Below are 19,726 nucleotides of genomic sequence, written 5' to 3'. Positions count from 1 at the left end.
ACAGGAAATCTGTTTAATGTGGAAGATCAGGGAGGAAATACGCTCTCTCAGTATTTGCCGGTGAATGCATGCAGTTTCAAACAAATGATATGGCAGCTCATGGCTGAGCACATGTGGCGACAGTCTGAGTGGTTTGGCTTTCTAGAAAGGAAATGTAAAACCCATTTCTTACCCAGTGTGGACTAATGTTTTCTAAACTTATTGAGCAATGTCCCCAAAGATCAAACCAACTTAGCCTTCCTGACCTGATGCCAACAGTGCAATGGGCCAGAAGTAGCTTATATATATATATATATATATATATATATGTATATATACATATATATGTATTATCAGGGTTGCAAATTCTCAACAACCAGTGCAAAACATACTACTTGTGGTTATGTGTGTGCATGCTGCCAGAGGGGAAGTTGAGCTGGAAAGTACACACACATCCATCCTATAACTTTCTGGTTAGTGAAGTGGGCAACTTTTGGCTTGGTTTAAACTGGGTTTTATGAAAGGGCATCCTTGTCTAGTGAGATAAGAGTAACAGACTTGATAAACTGTCATTCAGCTCCCCTTTTTCAGGATCTTGGGTCTTTTGTGGGGTTCTTCCCTCAACCCCCTTTACTTCCCTAGCAGGAACAGGGGGATAAACAGATTTCCAAGGATAAAAATTTACCCCTAAAATGCCCCCAGTTAGGAAATAGCACAGTACTTATTATATTACCCAGGACTTTCGGGGTGGAAGTTGAAGTTCTAATTGCTTGAGTATTTCCAGCATCTTTATTTTCCTGCCTCTCTGTCTCAGTCAACCTACCTAACTTTAATTTGTACTGCATGAATAGCCGTTCCTGTATGTAAAGACAGTATATATACTCAGCCAATCATGCTGGCTTCAATCATTTGGGGATGTGCACACCTAGCTATGGTGGTGAACTTGAGAATTAATGAGAGACTGCCAACCATGACAAGAAAGCATTAAATCACAGCAGTAAAGTGTTAACTTGAGCGAGGAAATACGATTCACACTTACAGGGATTTAATTTGCCTAATGTACACTGTACTTTTGGTAAAAAAATGCACCAGGCTACAGTCAGCATAATTCAGTTTGTTTGGAACTAACAGTGAATATTCTAAATAATTGTTGTTATTTAGTTTGCATCTAATTGATGGTATAGGGCATTAGCGCTCCTTGGCTGGAGGCTAACACACTATTGCTTGCAAACCACTGGAGAGGACAGGATTTGTCCAACTATAAGTTTAAAAGTTGAAGCCAAGCAGAAAAGTCTATAAATTCATAAATCTTACTGCTGTGATCACACAAAATTACAACCTTGAGAAGCAGAGTGTAGGAGCACCTCTTTTTTGTCAGCTTAGAAGTCGTCTTGTGACGACTGAGGCAACTATGCAGGCTTGTGTGAGACTGTGTGTGTGTGATTCATTGTGGAACGAGGACTACTCACACTTCCTGTAGTGCCCAGGGACAGATGGTTCATCTGCTGGGTGAGAGGGCCCATCATGCTGGCAGGCTGCATGGACATAGTGTGGTCCATGGCTGGCGTGATCACTGCACCCTGGAGGAAAGAAAGATAAGGACAAGATAAGAGGAAGGGAATAGAAGAAATGATGGAGACTGCACACATTCCTCTACAACATTATTATTATTATTTATTAATCCTTTATTTAACCAGGAGGTCCCATCGGGATTCAAAATCTCTTTTTCAAGGTAGCAGCCAAAGCACAAAGTAAATGCAGGATACATATTATAATAATTTACATTTTCATACAACATCAAATGAGGCTTCATCTGATCCTTCCTGGAGTTACAATTTTCATCTAACGACTGTTAACTTCCATAAAGTAGTAGCTAGTTACCATGCTTTCCTTGCATTTAAATATTTAAAAACAGTATATTTTTTATTGATGGAGTATGATGGATATAAAATGACAAATCATTAAAAAAAGGGAAGTTAACTGACTTTTGGGATGTGAATGTGAGGGTAGTAAGAGAAAGAAAACAGTAAGTAGGACAGAAAAAGGGAAGATGGATCGTCTAAATGAGGAATTGTAAAGACATAATAAAAGAAAGAGAGAAATAAAGTTCTGACAGAGAGAACAGCCAGAGAAGAAGAAATAAAGGAGGGACAGTATCAACAGAGCACAGGCACATTTTTTAAATCAATAAACACTACTGTCTTCATGCAGCTGATATATCTGCACCGTGGGATTGTCTGGTTCACTGGTTGCAGGGAAGGAAGGCTTTTTCTGTGTCCCTCCTCACTGTCTCACTCTTGAGCCTCCCCTTTGGTAAATGCACAGCATGTTTTCCCCAACGGGCGGATGAGAACGCTAGAAGCTTCTTTTTCACGCTGCGGCGAAACATGAAGGAAAGTGACGAAACCATTGTTGCTCTTTTATCTCCTGTCATGATAGCTCCGTTTCCTCAGCAGTGAAGCTTTGGGAGGAACACATTTAAAACCACTCCTTCTCCTCTGTTCAGCTCGCCTCTCTTCTCACTTTGTGTATGTGCCTGTACTGTAAGTTTGGTTTGTATATACCTTAAACACACTGTGTAACTTGACTGACAGTGTCTGTCTGTGTGTGTGCAGCTCAATAGTGCATGTTTGCAAGCGTGAACATGTGTGCACCCCACTGGTGACTGTGTGTGGGCCTATTGGAGAACAAACTGTGCAGACACAGCCTGTCAGAATCGCTCTGCTTGTCTACATCCTGCATTCATAACACAGCCAGCTAACTCTCTTTCCTCCCTTCTCCACCTCCTCTTTTGTCTCTCTCCCTCCTTCCTTCTCCAACCCAATATGCAAGCTTCATGTGATTCCTGTTGAAGTTACAACCCCACACAGATAGAAAGAAACTGGGTGGATCAGTGTAGCAAAGTTCTCCTGTTGCACCAGCTGTTAGGGACGTTTAAACTAAGTGCAGTTAAAGTGTTGGGACGATTGCTGCTGAAAGAAATAGGTTAAAAAGATGCAATAAGTAATGAAAATCATGTTAAATACTTAACTGAAAAATATTTATGAATTTTTTAGGCTCTGATAGGACTTCATCTTCATCTTCGCATGGCTGGCTTGCAAACATGCACAGGATTGGTTAAATTTTAATGTTGCTGGCTGTACGCACAGGCAATCAACAATTACACAAAACCTCCTAAAGTATTGGCTCCAGCTCTTTTTTCAGCTTCGAACAAAGTGTTGGACTCAACAAATAAAGACAAGGGGAAGATTAAAGGAGAACTTTATAGTACAAACCCAAATTTAGCTGAGTCTGTCAGAAAGACTAAGTTAATTACCTATGCTTGGGTGCCCTTAAACTTAGTTATGTAAATGCAAAAACTGTTGCAATTTTATTGCACTTTATATTTGACATGTGATTCATATTAGAGGGCAACATAGGGATTGGATCTGTTGGGTCCTGTAGGACCAAAATGCAAATCTCATGGGCAAGGTATGAAAACATACATGTTGTGGGAGCAGGAAGTAAAAGCATGAATCCAGCAAGAAGAAGAAAACAGTCCTGTGGAGGTATCATTAATGCACAAGTGTACTGACATTTTGATGTAGCTGTAATAATAAAGCTAACAGTTTAAAGAAACTAACTAAAGTCATTTCATTAAATCCTTTACTGCTTGCTGAGAATATAGAGTAAATAACATGACAAAGTATAGCTGACATATCCCATAAAAAAAAACTTTAATAATGAGATAAACTGGGAAGTTCCAACACAATATACCAATGGCTCTTTAACTCTCAAGGGCCACTATCCTACAGGTTTTAGATGTTTCCTTGCTTCAACACATCTGGCTCAAATTAATGGGTCATTATGCAGAACATGATAATAAGCTCTTGTATTCTTTTCAGTTGAGTCAGACACAGTGACCGGAAGCCTGTCCCAGCTAACATTTAGCAAGAAGCACCTTTCTCTCTCTCTCTCTATATATATATATCTATCTATCTATCTATCTATCTATCTATCTATCTATCTATCTATCTATCTATCTATCTATATATCTATATATATATATATATACATATGCCCCCAGTGAGACAGTGAGAGCAACCAATGATGATAACAGTCATTGTGAGCACACATTTTTAAGTTTGCAAGAAGACCCACAGGAAGGCAGAAAAGGGAAAAGATGGTGGACAAGAAGAAGGTGAAAACCTACAGTGTTTTGCTTTCAGGTGGGCCAGTTTGATATTAAAACTTTTCTGTGTATAGACTGATGGATTCTACACACAGAAAACTTTATCAGATAATCCATGCTACTTGGTATTTATTACTTGTAAACAAATCTGAACTGGAAAAATTATGATAAATCAGAGCCACAGTCAACAATCAGCAAAAACTTGCACCAAATACAAAATGCCTTGCACTCAATACTATTCCAACTCTGGCAGCAAAAGGAGAATAAAGAATAGGAAAAGGGAAATGAGGGGAGAGACTGCAAGACAGCGTGAGGACAGGAGAAAGATGATTAAGGAAAGAGCTGATGGAGGTCATGTGGAAGAAGGTAATGAAAGATGGACACGAAGAGGAAGGAGTAAGACTTAGAAAGTCTGAGACAGAAAAGATGAAAGAGTGCACAGAGGGAGAAGGAAGAAAGGAGGAGGAAGAAGAGAGAAGTAAAGAGAAGGGGAAGAGCAAGAGCGAAACAGCAGGAGCTGTGGGCTACTCGCTACTGATTCAACGTCTGACAATGCCTTTATAATGGGAAAAGGAGAGCAACGGAAAAGCTTAATTCACAGACGTGTCAGGGAGAGTTAAGCCGATTTGTGATTTCGATTTTCTGTGTTTGTGAGCCTGAGTGTCTGTGAGAGAGTGGGTTTTAGTGTGTGTGTGTGTGTATTCATGTGAGTGCTGGTTGTGTGGCAGTCCATTGACAGGCTAGAGAGGAAAGTAAATGAGAACGAGATTGACACAAATAGACAATATATGTTTTTGATTTGTCCTGTGTGTGTACGAGAGGAGAAAGAGCACGTTAAGGGATGCTGCAGACGTATCTGTCTCAAATGTATGAGCTGATGTTTGCGGAGCTCCTCAATGTATGCACATGATTTGGTGGTATTGATCCTGCTGTAGAGAGGAGATGAGGTGATATCACCACCCTAGTTGTAAAACACACTGATATATTCTCAACAACCTGAATAAATGAACAGTAAATAAGAAATCTTATAAAAAAGACAAAAACAAAGCAACTTCTGAGCAGCATTGTTTCTAATGAGCACTCATTACAAGTAAACAGTAATGCTGGGTGATGAAGCACTGATCAGTATCAGCTGATATTAACGACCTGCTCTTTACGTTTGCAGATTAGAAGTAAAAACTGTAAAACAGGTGGGACACATGCATAAATGTCACACAAATGGTTTTTACTACCTGATCTATAATGGCTGAAGGATGTCCACCACAAGCAGCAGGCAGTAAAAGTAATTTACATTCTGGTCTGGATCCACACACACAAGATGCAGTTAGCTTAGCAGCATGTTCAGGCTACTAGAATCAAACTGGGAAGTTTTTTTTCATACTTTTGGAGGAAGATTTTTTTAAATTGTTTGGTGAAAGCCATTTTTGTAAACACAAGAGCAACATCAAGGTGGGATCAGGGTTTCTGTCAAAGGTATGCTGCACAGTATATGAGGTAGATGGATGTATAATGTATCTAAACACGGTTATTTCTAGACATTTTAAAGCCTTAAAGCCCGACTACATAACTTCTTAATGAAGTTTAATTTATTTTGCATCCTGTTTCTTCTCTGAGCTTTTTCCAGCCAGTAAAAGTCATTTTGATGTTCACTCTTGTTTCTTGCTCTGTCACTTTGGTTCTGTTCCTCACACCATCTGATGATGTCCTCTTGCATTATTTACTGAATCAGCCATGGTGCAGTCAATATGTTGATATCCAGTAGCTGGTGTGTGACAGTGTGCCAAAAAAAGTGAAATGTAGCTGTAATGTGATGCTCTGGGCTGGAAGAAAATGTTGTGAAGTGCAGTTTCTCATCCTTGGGATGCTGCAGGGCAGTGACAGCTCCAAAATTGTACATAATGAATGTTAGTGTGCCATCAAAATAAGTCAGAAGACCAGATTTTTAAGGTTGGAAAGTAATTCTCACCATGCAGGTCCTGACATTTCATTGGTCACAAAGACGGATCTGATCATTAAAAGCAGCATGGTGCACTGTCCAAATAATGTACCTAAACTCTCAGCCAGCCTGGTAAAGATGTGTGATCATTATCAGCTATACATTTTAACCCTGAATGTGCTCTTCATCAAATGAAATATGAAAGTTTTGAGGGGTAGGGGGAGCAGAGACACATAAAAAGCCTAAAGAACACTAAACAATGATCAAGGCTGTCTTTGCCGGTCTTTCACTAAAACAATGCATCACTTGTGTCGTTTACATGAGAGAAGACCGACTCAACACATTCCACGTCAAAACTGACAGTTGTTTTTCTTCACGTGAGTCTCTGTGGTCGGGATATTGACGCTGGTGTGCCGTAGTAGTGTATTTTGTGTCAGTGGGAATGTGTCATGAGTACGGGAGGGTTTGAATAATTCTGCTAAAGCCTCAGGACTGCAAAGATATTTCTCCATCTGTGGTCACAGACCCACATAAAGAGACTAAGTCTGGTCAGTCATTCTTGGGTGGGAAGCCTGGTGTAAAAGAACATCTGCTGATGATTGAGTGGTAACTTTATACAGAATTCCACAGACCCCAAAGACTACAAGCTGGCCCACCTGAAGGTAATACACTGTAGGTAATGAAACTGACTCCACAGGAGCCAAAAACCTCCAGTTATTCTTTATGAAAAGTAATATGAATAAAGGTTGAATTTCAATAGTCTTCCACCACCTGAACGGTGTGTATGTGTCCTTATTCATCTTGTTCTGTGTTTCTGTTGTAACAAAGTTCAGCATGGTACTCATAAGTCTCCCCTTACCTACCTCCCTCTGACCACATTTCCCAGATGCCTTCAGGCAGCTTTTTGTTTGGGTAAGCTTTGAAAAGGGAGCTGGCATCCTGAGTCTTTCACCCTAATCTGCAGCATGAATCCCTCCTTGGGGCGAACAGACTTCCAGGGTCGCCCTACTATTAACAACACAGTCTTTCGATGAGACATACAGTAACTTGGCTTAGACCGAGTTAGGAGAGCAAACTGCTCATTTTATTCGGCTAAGACAGCACAGATGAAGAAGTGGACACTCAAGAAAGGAAATGAATGACGCCTCCTAAGCTGACAGTGATGTGGGTAGCGGTTTATGTTCGTCTTTACAATCACATGGAAATTTATAATGGATTTTTTTTATTTTATTTAAAAGCTTAGAAAATCTTAATTACAAACATAAGAAAAACCTGTAGGGAAAACAGAATCGTTACTGTGAAATTGAATCAGCTATAGGTCTACAAAAGTACACACTAACAGACTGACATCTGGAACCTGATACAGATGAGGAATTTCTCATCTCTGACAATGATGTTTATCTACTGTGTGTGTCCTCCTCAGCGTAATGACTATGAGATGGATGGAGGATAAACCTTTGCTTCCCTTTATTGATTCTTTCTGACTGGATGCAAACTGAATTACATATCAAGTTAGATGCGTTTTAAATGCTGTGATTTAAAATATTTAAAATGACAGGAGGTGGACCACGAGGTACTGTTGTCTAACATTACATCTGAAAATGTAATTTATGATTTATGCAACTACTTGGCCATTAGAAGGTATACTTTCATGCTGTTTGTTTCTTTTCATGATGTCTTGCAACTTTAAGCATTTTAATTGATTTGAAGAAGTAACCACTAACTTGGCTACACTGGTATTTGGACAGATTTCTGGTGAGCATATTTGTACATATATAGTGTGTATAAAAGGGTGAGGGTGCATCATGAAGCATGTAACTCCATTTGTCACATCATCACTTGAGGGTGATTCCTCATTGGTAGATTGTGCTCATTCATCTGTCATTTTTTGAAGGATTCTATAACATCTAGAATAAATATAGTATCTTTTAAAGGGAGAAAAAAAGATGTATAGTAAAGTAAAGAGTTAGGATGGGAAAGACAGAAAGGAGAGAAATGACAGTGAGAGCAACCAAGGACGAATGCAGGCTTGGCTCAAATTCTGCCTCTGCAGTCAAATCCGTGAGACCAACATTATGTTCCCCCTCTGAATCCGTGGAGAGTTTTTAATGTCAAGCGGGGAGATGGGTATCAGATAGTGCTCTGATTCACCCCTAGCTGATGAGGACAGATAGTTATGGTTCAGTTCTAAGAGGCCCGGCGAGCACCCATTCAAAAGCTGTGCCAGAAAGAATTGGCTGGGGTGCAACAGAGAGGAATTCAATAATTCACCTCCAGTATGTAGGAGCCAGTGCACGTTGGCAAATGCACACTTGACACACATACAGCTCAGAGTATGAAACAAAAAGAAAAAAAAGATGGATAAGTCACAGAGAAAGACAGCAATGCTGCGCATGGCTGGCGCAGCAGTTACTTCGGCTCTGTGAGCTAGTGTGAAGTGAATTTGAGAGTCTGTATTTGATTGATGATCTGTTCCTCAGTGAGATTTACCATTATGTGGAATGAGTTCTGCTCTCAGACAATATGTGTGTTTAGGCAGTTGTGCATCTGTGTGTGAGCTGCACATATGTATTTGTTGTTTGGGGCTTTTAGTTCTTCAGTTTTCTCCGGAGGTTGTTTACTAAAGCAGAGGACATAAACACAAAAGTGGTCCTACAGTTCTGACAACCTAACTGATAAACACAGCACACATCTGGGAGGGAGAAGACAAACAATAAACTAAGGGAACAGGAAGAGGAGAGTGTTCTACATTGAGAGCTTTTGCTCATTAACTCTGGATAAAGAAATAATTAAAACTAAACTCTAATCACTCTCTTGTCACTGCCAACAAAGAACTTGCTGATCTGTGGATGAAGTCCAGTTTCATATCAAGAGATCTATCAAGTTAGATACAAACACACAGTTTTGCTGAAGCAGTACAAGGCACGGTGCTCTCTGGTTCCTGAGCAATAAACCAACTCTTGATCAACTTTATGTCCAGATCAGCACTTTGGTTTGTTGTTATTTAACACATTTAGGGATGTACTGATTGTGAAATTCTGGGCAGACACAGATACCCATGTTAAAGTTACTATTTTTCCTGGTTTTTACCGCCTAGCACAAACTGTTTTTGTAATTTATTTTCCCTTTATTGACAGGTAATCATTGAAAATAGATTTTAAAATACAACAGCAGAGGTTTTATGTATTTCAGTCCATGTTCAATAACCTAAAAAAAGCTTAGAAAAATGTCTAAAATCTTTTTGAGGCCTACCAAAATTGAAAATGATTACATTTATTTTCAATAACACACCAGATAAACATTACCCGGTGCCACTGGTTGCTGCTGGTTAAGTTCAGCTGATCCAGATTTTACACTGCTTTATCTATGCATCCCTACAAATACTTGCCAATTATTTCAAACAAATCACTATTCAACAGATTCTAAAGGAGGCATGTTTTAAATTTCTTCAAACAAGCGTAAAAAAAGATCTAGTCTTACAATAAACACAAAGAGCCTTTTGGGAAAATCCAATGAAATTTAAACCAACAACAGCATCTGCTGCCTTTTAAAAGTGGATTGAGTTTGCATGAAGAACGCGACATCCCCATTTATGAAGGAAACTGGTCTTTGCAGATGTTTCCAGAACAGTTAAGTTTGCTGAGTTTCTTAAATGTGATATATGCTCAAGTGATGGACATTATTTATGGCCTACCTGTCATTTTTACATGATGCAAAGTTGTAATACAGGTGGGCTTGAAATGATGCCAGAGTATGATCAGTCAAGCACCTTTCTCTTTACCTCTGTGATGAGTGGATTGTTTCTAGAAAACAGCTGGTTTCAGTTCAGTTTCTGTTGCTAATAGCAACCAGCCAGGGGTACAGCTTCATAACTGATAAAGTTCTTTGTAATCTGCTGCAAACAAGCAAAAATGTGTACGTATTGTTTTTTGCTAATTTGTAATTTGTAAGTTTGGTTTCCTGTTAATAAAGCAAACAAATTAATTAAAACAAATACTGTCGAGAGATGTGCATGGCTGTGCTTTCTGTGTTCATGGTTTCCTTTGTGTGGACGTCCTGGATGCATCAAGTTTAGCTTGGACAAGCTAAAAGTTCAAATTTGTTAACCCAAGGGTCAGGTCTGTTTTTTTTATGCCAAGATTAGCTACTCACCCCAGATTTAATTGAATGATGGATGAGAAAAATAAATATTTGCACACCATAATAACAGAGTGGCCTCACACTGAGGTCAGACATAAATAACTAAAAACATTTCTAACTCTTGGTAACTTCACACTGGCTAAACTGTAAGCTGCTTATAGAAAAGTCTTCTGGTGAATGCAACATTTTAAGTAAAATGTTTAACTTTTTAACTTTTTTTTATATGAACTGCTTATTTGTTTCTGGTGATGTGGTTTAAGTGTTTAACAACTTACAGGAACTTAAGAAAAGGATTGAGGATATTTGAACTGTTTTACTGTATGCTACTCTTTTTTGTCTTAAATGATCTTTTTGAGACATTTCATACTTTAATTTGATTGACACTATAGACAAAGAAGAGAAATATTGGTAAAGACAAACAGTAAAAGAGTATAGTATTCCATTCAGGGTGTCTGCCTCCATGTGGTATTCAAATATTACAGTATTCTATTCTATTCTGTACAATCTGTCTGGCTGGCTGTGACCTCTTCCCCTTCCATGCTTGGCTGCCTCCATATTGTCCGGACACCAGGAGCACCATTGCGCAACGCTCCATTGATTTAACACACGACACAAGAAGGGAGATGCCAAATTGCAGCGCAATCAATTGGTTTTTAATGTTTTCAGTGGCCCCCTCAAGCACCCGAAGCTAGGATGCTTGGTTAATTTGTTGTGATTCACTGAGCTGATGGCTGTGTGTGTGTGTGAAGAGTGGTCGGCCGTGTACGTAGCTGGTAGTTGGTATGAGCGTTGGTCGTGATGGGGAGGGACAGATTGGTAGCTATGATCCACTGTCGGCAGTGACAGCTGGGGTTTGTGCCGAGCAGCCGTTTGGTGACAGGAAGACGCAAGAAGACAATGGGGACAGGGCCACAGGGACAGATATGGCCACATGGCTACTGCTGGCATCAACACATGATGGGATGTACACCACAGTACAATGTGGTTGCTGGTTAACGGCTATTGCCAAGCACTCCAAGAGGCCTCATGACAGAGGGCTGGAAGACGGATGGCCATCAGGCATTGCACATACTGAATGGGAATAACCAGAATGAAGCACACATATGGCAACAGGAAACATAAACAGAGCATGCGAACATGTGAAGACAAACATGAACATTGACACAAACATACTGTAGATGATGAGGCTGTGTATATTTTGTCTACCAGATGACAGACAAACCATAACAACACATGACTAAACAGTCTGAGACCAGAAGAAGAATGCACGCACACATGCAGATGTACAGATGTTCCTTGTCATTCATTTTGTCAGTGCTGTCTCCCGCCCATAACTTCACACTCTCACAACAGGCAGACTTAGGAGCAGCAGCGAAACCCAACCAGCTTGCTTTAATAGTGTATAACCCTGTCAGTCAGGTGTGCACTTACCTGGTTGTGTCACCAGGTAAGTGCACACCTGACTGAGAAAATAGGAAAGTAGAACAGGAAAGAAGAGAAGAGGTGAGTTACCTGCAGAAAAGACTTAGGTTGCGTGGCTGAAAGGCAAACTGAGTCTCTCAGAGGGCAGCTGCTGCAGGGCATGGTGTGTGTGTGTGTGTGTGTGTGTGTGTGTGTGTGTGTGTGTGGTGGCCTGCTGTGACCAGATTACATGTTCACTGTCCCACAGTGGGAGAGGAAGTGAGATGGGTAGGACTGAGTGGTAAATGGCCGCAGCGGGGGAGCTGCTCGGCTGGTTGAGCTCTCCTCCAGCGAGGAAGTGCTGGACCTAAGGCTGTAGAGTCCAGCGTTACCCTGTTCACTTCCATGGACTCACAAGCAGTTGTGATCTTGGCTGAAGCTTACAACATAACTGACACTCACAGATTGCTTGAGGCAAGAATACCTCTTTCATATGAAACATCAGCAACTAAGAAAAACAGGAACATTTTACAGACTCCTGCTGCATCTCTGAACCCTAATTTGTTGGTTTGTGTAACTCTTTCATTTTACATTGGTGAATGATTATCCACAAGTAGTAGGTTTTTAGTGCTTCTTTTTTTATGTTATATTGAAACTTTCAGGGTGTTATCTAGTATTTCTAGTGTATAAAACATGTTACTTAACCATATTGCACTAGACAGCAAGAAACTTTTGCCTTGGGGCATAAAGCCAACCTGTAAGGTTCATCTGTTTGCATATTCATTTCCTCATTAGTACAGACTAGTGAACTTTGATATAAAAGCATATTTTAAATTTAAATTATGTGGCAATGTGATTCATTACAGGTAACTTTAGTGAAAATAACTATTATCCTCAGGGTGGTCATTTCTTTTTCAAAGAGTAAATAACTTGTTCTGTAAATTAAGTTATATCCGCAGAGCAATATTTACATACTGATTACGTGTGTTGCTTTATAATGCTCATCTTTGGGGTACAGCCTGTTTTAATGAGAAACATGTTTTACAATAGTACAGCACATCAATACTCCAGTGCATTTTCAATTGAAGTGCATTAAAGTATAAAGCAGTAACAGTAGGAAATGTATTTACAGCAGCTGTGATGAAGTGATGCTATTTTATGGTTGTAAAGAATAAAATACATAGGCCTTTTGAATTGTTTGCGCTCTCACTTTCTCAATAAACTGACAGCAAGGAAGAACAAAAATGACTGAATGTGCTTCAGGAGGAACAAAAACGCCTCAAGCAAACACTAAGACCTTTGGCAGAAAGATTTAAAAACCTCTAAGCAACTAAACAAGAACAGTCGTGGTGCTAGGATCAATAAAAAGCTTAACCTGGAAAAAATTTACTTAACTGCTAATGCTCTTTATTATAAAAACATCAGGGAGGCAAATCTGGCAAACATTTTCATACAGTGCCATAGTTTGGAGGTGGTCTGTGGCATCCATGGTTGCTTAGGCTGAAAAATATCAGGGTAGTGCAGTTTTGCATAACAATAAAATCTGATATTATTAATGCTTACAGTGACATAAGCGACAAAAATTACTGTTATTAACTAGAATATCTATTCTGATCCAAAGAAATATCACCAACAAATAACAATTAAATAGACTGTTATTGCAAGCAACCAAAGCATGATAGCATGTGCACAAGAACAAGTCGAAAATCCTCTCAATAATTAAAAAGAGCTATATGGATTATACAGTCCGGATATAAGGCATTTTTGGGTAATATTTCAGCACTAGCATCAAGCTACGAACATGCCAGCGAGCACAAAAAGTACAGTTTATCTGCTGCAGTTGCCAAAGGCAAATACTGAGGCCTGTCTGTAAGATGCTGTACATGAGACCAGAATGCAGGTTTATAAAACGTTAACAGCAGCCAAAGCTGTGTTTGTTCTTTACAGGTGTCTGAAGGAGCCTCTCCTCTGAGATTATTAAATTCCTGCGTCCTCACATGGTTGCCCACAGCAGAAGGATTCACAGAAGAATCCCCAAAGCCAAAGAGTTTCGAATGGCACAACAGCCGTAATATCATTATGCATAACTGCAGTTATTCCTACAACAGAGACAGGATCATCAGGAACTAATAAAAAAAATCACCATTAGCACTTTTTTGGAGACAAGTTAAATGTAACGTAAAGTTGTTAGAAAAATTATTTCCGATTTGTGATGTGTTGGAAGGAACACTAGAAAAAGATACAGAATCACAAAATAGCCAGATACAATCAAAACAGTAAAATAAAGAAAAGTTATGGTTAAAAAACTAAAAAAAAAAAAAAAAAAAAAAAAAAACCATCAAAGAGGAAAAGGGTAAAATGACAGTAATTTATGCCCAAATAAAGCAAATTTGGAGGGTTGGAAACACATTATACAAGCTAGAAAATAACTGCTCCAAGCATATCAAAAGATTGAGAACTGTTTTGCATTGAATTGAAGAGTTAAAATAATTTTTCTGTGAAAGGTATTGAAGGCAAGCAAATGCCAGCCCAGATGGTGCAAAGCGCCATCTGCCTTGTAGCTGTGTAGCTGACAGCTAGCTAGCTAACTGTTCCGACAGAGTCTCTGGAACCACTGGATTGATTTGATAAAGAGAAAAGTTGAAATTGAACACAACAGACTGATTGACACCAATTCAAAAAATCTGATTTGGTGTATTAATGGGCAAAGTTAAGGATTTCATATCACTAATGTTTGGATGAACATGCAGAACCAACACTGCACCACTGAGATTTAGAAAGCTACACACCTTATGAGAGAATAAAGCTTATGGGTGAATAACTCAACACCTGCCACTAACAAACATCTTTTGTTAACTCATCCACTACAGTGTGGTTCATTTGAGCTGGTCTGAGATCTGTTGATCAGTGACTTCAGTGGAAACCTCTGAAAACAGATTTTAAGAACTAAGTAATGACACATTTTTGTGATATGACTAAACTCAATACAGATTCTTTTTCTGCTTCACTTAAACATTCAAGACAGAGGGTTTGAGTGAGGCCTTAATAAATAATAACACCTTGATAAGTACTTATGACTTTAATAAACTGTGAAGAAGATGTCTGTGGACTATTGAGCTGAGTTGTTTCTACCTAATGCGCATAAAAATCAGATCTTTTTGCAAAAGTTAAATATATCTTTTCTCCATTAATTTTCTTTTTAAATGACAATAATTTCAATACTTGATATTGAGTTGCTAAATTGCATGTATTACTCTTTTCACAACCTCTAAATAAGAAAATACCTTCATAATAACTATTTTTATTATATTATTGTTGTTGTTATTATTATTAATAATAATAGGAAGGAAAAATAAACGTGTGGCTTGAGTTCCAAATCTAGTTAATATGATTTTTTGTTCTTGTTTTTGCTGTCTGGGTGAGTAACCTTGAGCAACAATCTAAAATGTCTGCCTTGTGATGTGGTCTGGTAAATACATCCCTTACTGGCATAACCTGTACCTATAAACTTAAAACCAAAAAATGTGCTTGCATACTTGAGACAGATGGAAACATGTGGCTATCAAAATTGGATAATGTGCTCCACAGAAGTCTAATTTGGTAAGTGCACACCAAAATAGTGTAATCGTTCAGCCATAAGAGGTTTTCATGCAGTTTAGTTGGTTTAACATTTGACCTGCAGCAGAAGGATAATATTTTTAATGCTTTTTCCAGACAGTCTATTCAATGAGTCAGAAATACAGCACTAAATATATATGAAATTCCACATTGTAAACTATTTTCAGTATAAACATAAAACAAATGTCTTTTTAAAAGTTGCTCCACAAACTTTTTTTGACTCCTCATGAAACAGTGTAGAGAGTAAAGACAGGAGAAAATTACAGTGGGACTCAAAGCGCAGACTGAAATGTGATTGGTGGAGTACTTACTGTAGGTTGCATAACATATTGTTGATGAGGCATCCATGATGTACTCTGGACCTGAGGAGAAACAGAAAAAGAGTGAAATGATGGTAAAAATGCCAATTTTAATCAGTCTTTGATCCAAATATTATCCACTTAAAGCAATAAAGGCTGTTCAAAAATGTTCAAATAGCCGTCAGCATAGATGTTTTTAAGTGAATGCACCAAAATGGCTCATACTTACAATGATTACGCCAAATAAAATATTAAAAGAAGTTGAAATGCTTGAGACAACAAATCTCCCACCTGCTACTCTATTAGTTTAGTACTACTGCTTGAGACGGTGCCGCTTCAAGAAAGGTGAGTAATCTTCAAGCGACAGACAGAAGACTCACAAAAGAGCAACAGCAATTTATTTTTTTATCTATAAATTAGGTCGCAGCGACATGACCAGGTATTGCCAGAGGAAAATATACACAGGCATCAATTTACAAATGTGAATGTTGAGTTAAAGAGATGGTGTCAGGTACGAAGAAGCTAAAGGAATGGATGATGAACAAACAGCTTTTTGATATGCTGGAGGGAGGAATTAGACAGCTTGTCACTGACAAGCACACAGACTGGCCGCAGATCCTTGTAAAATGATTAGATTAAACAAAGGCAAACAAGGAATAATCTGCTATAAGAGCAATCAATCCTCTGAGCCAACACAAATGCGTGATTTGGATCCCCACCTAAACAAGGCAAATATCCTATAACATGCAGCCAAGTCTGCTTGTTTACACATGACAATATTTATTCTCTCCAGCTAAACGAGACAGCAGATTGACACAGAAAAAGCTTATCTTTAATCACTTATCTTGAGCATTTTCTAACTATGAAACTGCATGACCATCATGTGATTTATCCTCCGCCAAGGTGGAGCCGATGTAGTGTGTTTTCAGAGAATTTAGCTTGTCTGTTAGCAAGACTAGACTAAATCTATCAGCCAGAATTCCCAGAAAAAAAGAAATAATCCATTAAATTTTGTTGCTGTGCTTTCTTTAAAACATCCCAGACCTCTGAAAAGGATGCACACCTGAAATCTGTTAGTTTCACTGATAAAAGAGCTGGAGACCTAAATGCTACTCAGGTTTAAGACTCTTCCACATTAGGTTTGGGCTGTCCAAGATCAAGAGGATCATTAGAGAAAAGTAGTAAAACTCTGGTTTTTATTTAAAACACAGGTCTCAGAATGTGGGAAAGGCTGATCCCATGTTTATCAGAGCATTTACTGGCTGAGCCTTCTTATTCTTTTGTGACGCTTTTAAAAAATATATAAAATAAAAATGCGAGATGCAGTGGAATAACATTTTGGTGAGGTGTATTTTTACTCAATTTTTCTCCATTTCCTGAAAAGAACTAAAAACAGCTTTACTGGGTTACAGCAGTTGGTAAGTCACCATTATACAATCGTATCGGGTTCAGCGACAGTGAACGGTAAAATGTGCACAACCTAAGACGATCCCTACCCCTGGCTGAACTTCACAGCTTGTATTACAATTTAAAACAGCCTGTCAGCCAATAAGCCAAAAAGCTGGTCAGTCAGTCGTTCTGCCGCACGGTCAGCCAGTTGGCTTCCTCTTTAACCAGTCAGCCAAACAGCCTGCCAGTTAGCTAGTTAAGTGAGCCAGCCAGCTCCTCATCCAGCCAGCTGCATATTAAGCCGGCCAGAGAGCCAGTCTGCAGAGCCAGTGATGTAAAGCAGGCCACGGCTGGCTGGCGACACTACAGCTGAAATCTTGGTAGTGATCTGGTCTGGACTGGCTCCTGTCATGTGGATCATCAAAGCTGTTTTTCCAGGAAACAAAGCCAATCATCATTCATGCTTACTAGAGCTATAAGCACAACCGCACACTCCTGTTGGTGCTGTATGGGTCATTTGCTGATTTGATAAATCAATCCTATCAGAACTGGCATTTAAAACATTTCACCTCAGCAGAAACATAAAAGAGTGAATAGCATATGTGGTAATTTCCATGCACCTTGAGATTTTTTAGCACAAAGGCAATACTTTTCATCATAAAAGGACATGGTTTTCTTTTGTGTGGCATACTGTGTATCGCTGCTACATGGCTTGTCTTCTCTTTCTCTTGTTCCTGAGTCTCTTTGTACTTCAGCAGAAGATGAAGGACTCACCTTCCTGCTGAGACTGGCTGAAGGGCAATATTACAGGAAGCGGCAGCAGAGCTGCCCGATATTGAAACTGTGAGGATTAATATTCCTCAAAAGCCTGGCCATTGTTTTTGATAAATCAATTTGGGAAGCCTTCCGAGAGCGGATTAAAGACGTGCCCTGGCCCACTTTTCTCCCTTTTTCCTCTCTCCCCTGCACCTATTCTGCAGGTACTGGACCAGAGTTTTAATCAGGCGTGGCTCAAAGAGGGGCACAGCAACCTTCAGCAACATCCCTCCCTCTGCCCGTCCACTCCAGCCTTTACCATCGCTGCTACTTGAGCAATCCTTCCTCCTCTGTCGTGTTGTCTCTCTCCGTATCTGTCTCATATATTTTTTCATCTCTCCTTCATCTCCTCATCTGTCTGTCACTGTGTAACCCACAAAGTTGACGGTAAATGATAGAGTTTGTACGATAGGGCACAGTGGCAGAGCCTCTTGATGTTTAGATTGGGCAAAATATGTTGTGTGAAATGTGCAGTGACGGAGAAAGGCTGCTGCTCCTGGGCCGATTTTTACATTCCTGTTTTATTCTGTTGAGTTACTCCACGGATCCCAGCCAGGAGGAATGTGGAAAATTTACACTAGGAGAGGAAGGGATGGTGTTAAAGGTAGTGAAAATACTCAAATAAGAAAACATAAGTATTAGCACAAAAAGGTTAAAAAAGTGGAGGGACGAAACTATTAGCTCTCTCCTACATACTTTCACTGTTGATAAGCATCTTTTTTCTTTCATGTCAGCCTTTTTTTTAATCCACCTTTTTGTGTTGCTTGTTATCTGATGCCTGTTGTGTTTGCCGCCCACGAAACAGATGTCATCGAGCACAGCTGGAGCGTTGAAAAAAAACAACGAGAAGAAGAGAGGAACACATGCTATTTTGCAGCTCATCCTCTCTCTTGCATCTCCCTACACAAAGTAAACTCTCCTATTACACATGCAGACAGCAATCTACCCATAATCGAGTGCAATATGGCCTACCTGATATGTGGAAACGGGGGAAGCAGCGATGAAGGGCGTGATGGAGGTCTGTGCGATCATGCGGTTGGTGGCGATGCTGTAAGGCGAGGAGTAGAACCTGAGAATGGAGGAAAAAGAGACAAAAGATGGAAAAGTCAAGTGGAGAACAGTGAATAAAGAAGACACAGAAGAGGTAGTTTTATTAGGTAAATATTAAACTATGTTACCCTGATAAAAATGTGTGTTAAAAGAGCACTAATGGAGATACTTCTATTTAGTTTCATTTAAATCCAGGACAGAATTTTTCATTACTTGTGATATCAGCTTAACAACTTCAGTAAAAAACTCATATTAATATTTAGTCTGCCCTCATTTTGCTTAAAGTAATATTTTTCATTTATTTATTTTTTTTAAGTAGAGCTTTGTGAAGTATTTATAAGCAGTCACTCAGCCACAATAGACCTCAGTCAGAGTGCTCTCAGTTTGGAGATTCAGGGAGGAATTCAGATGGGATATCTAAGCTGACACATACTCGGAAGAATAAATTTCCTACAGCAACTAAAACCTTAAAAATGTAATAATAACTCAAATTTATGCTTCATATATATTGCATTTTACACCTTTCCATTTTTGTACCAGATGGTAGTTCTTTATTTTCTCAACCAAAGAACACTCATGCTGCTCCACCTCATCGACTGTGTGATTGTCCAACATATCCTGGGACGGCTAGGAACATTCTTTAGGTTTCACTTGCTTAACGTGGTGAAACTTCCCTTCCCTTATGAACAGTTGTAAGTTTAGCTCCTTTGCAAGGGTTCTTCTCTGATTCTCCAAACTGAGAGCGCTCTGAATGTAGTTAATTGCAAGTAAGACGATGCATACACCGCCCTGGACCTTCAGTTTGCTTTTTCCTGATTGCTTTATGTCATGTTGAGACAACATGATATGCTCATTCTTGCTCATTCTTCACAAAGCAATGTTCAGATGATGATGGAGTCACTTGATCGTGACGGGCAACACTTTTTT

General features: G+C 39.3%; 1 protein-coding gene across 5 annotated transcripts in view; it reads right to left on the bottom strand.

Annotated features, from left to right (window-relative positions):
* Positions 1-19,726, bottom strand: part of rbms3 (RNA binding motif, single stranded interacting protein) — a 306,045-nt gene that overhangs the window by 9,050 nt on the left and 277,269 nt on the right. For all 5 annotated transcript variants that reach the window (XM_042011495.1, XM_042011491.1, XM_042011493.1 and 2 more), the window contains 3 exons: positions 18,722-18,818; positions 15,557-15,607; positions 1,449-1,559 (listed from right to left, as the gene is read on the bottom strand). In XM_042011495.1, the coding sequence (XP_041867429.1) occupies positions 1,449-1,559; positions 15,557-15,607; positions 18,722-18,818 (259 nt within the window). The remainder of the gene's footprint in view (positions 1-1,448; positions 1,560-15,556; positions 15,608-18,721; positions 18,819-19,726) is intronic.

This window comes from Melanotaenia boesemani, chromosome 17 (genome assembly GCF_017639745.1).
Source record: "Melanotaenia boesemani isolate fMelBoe1 chromosome 17, fMelBoe1.pri, whole genome shotgun sequence".
In the NCBI taxonomy this organism is placed as follows: Eukaryota; Metazoa; Chordata; class Actinopteri; order Atheriniformes; family Melanotaeniidae; genus Melanotaenia; species Melanotaenia boesemani.
The sequence above is the reverse complement of the archived record's forward strand: the minus strand, read 5'-3'. Positions and strand labels throughout refer to the sequence as shown.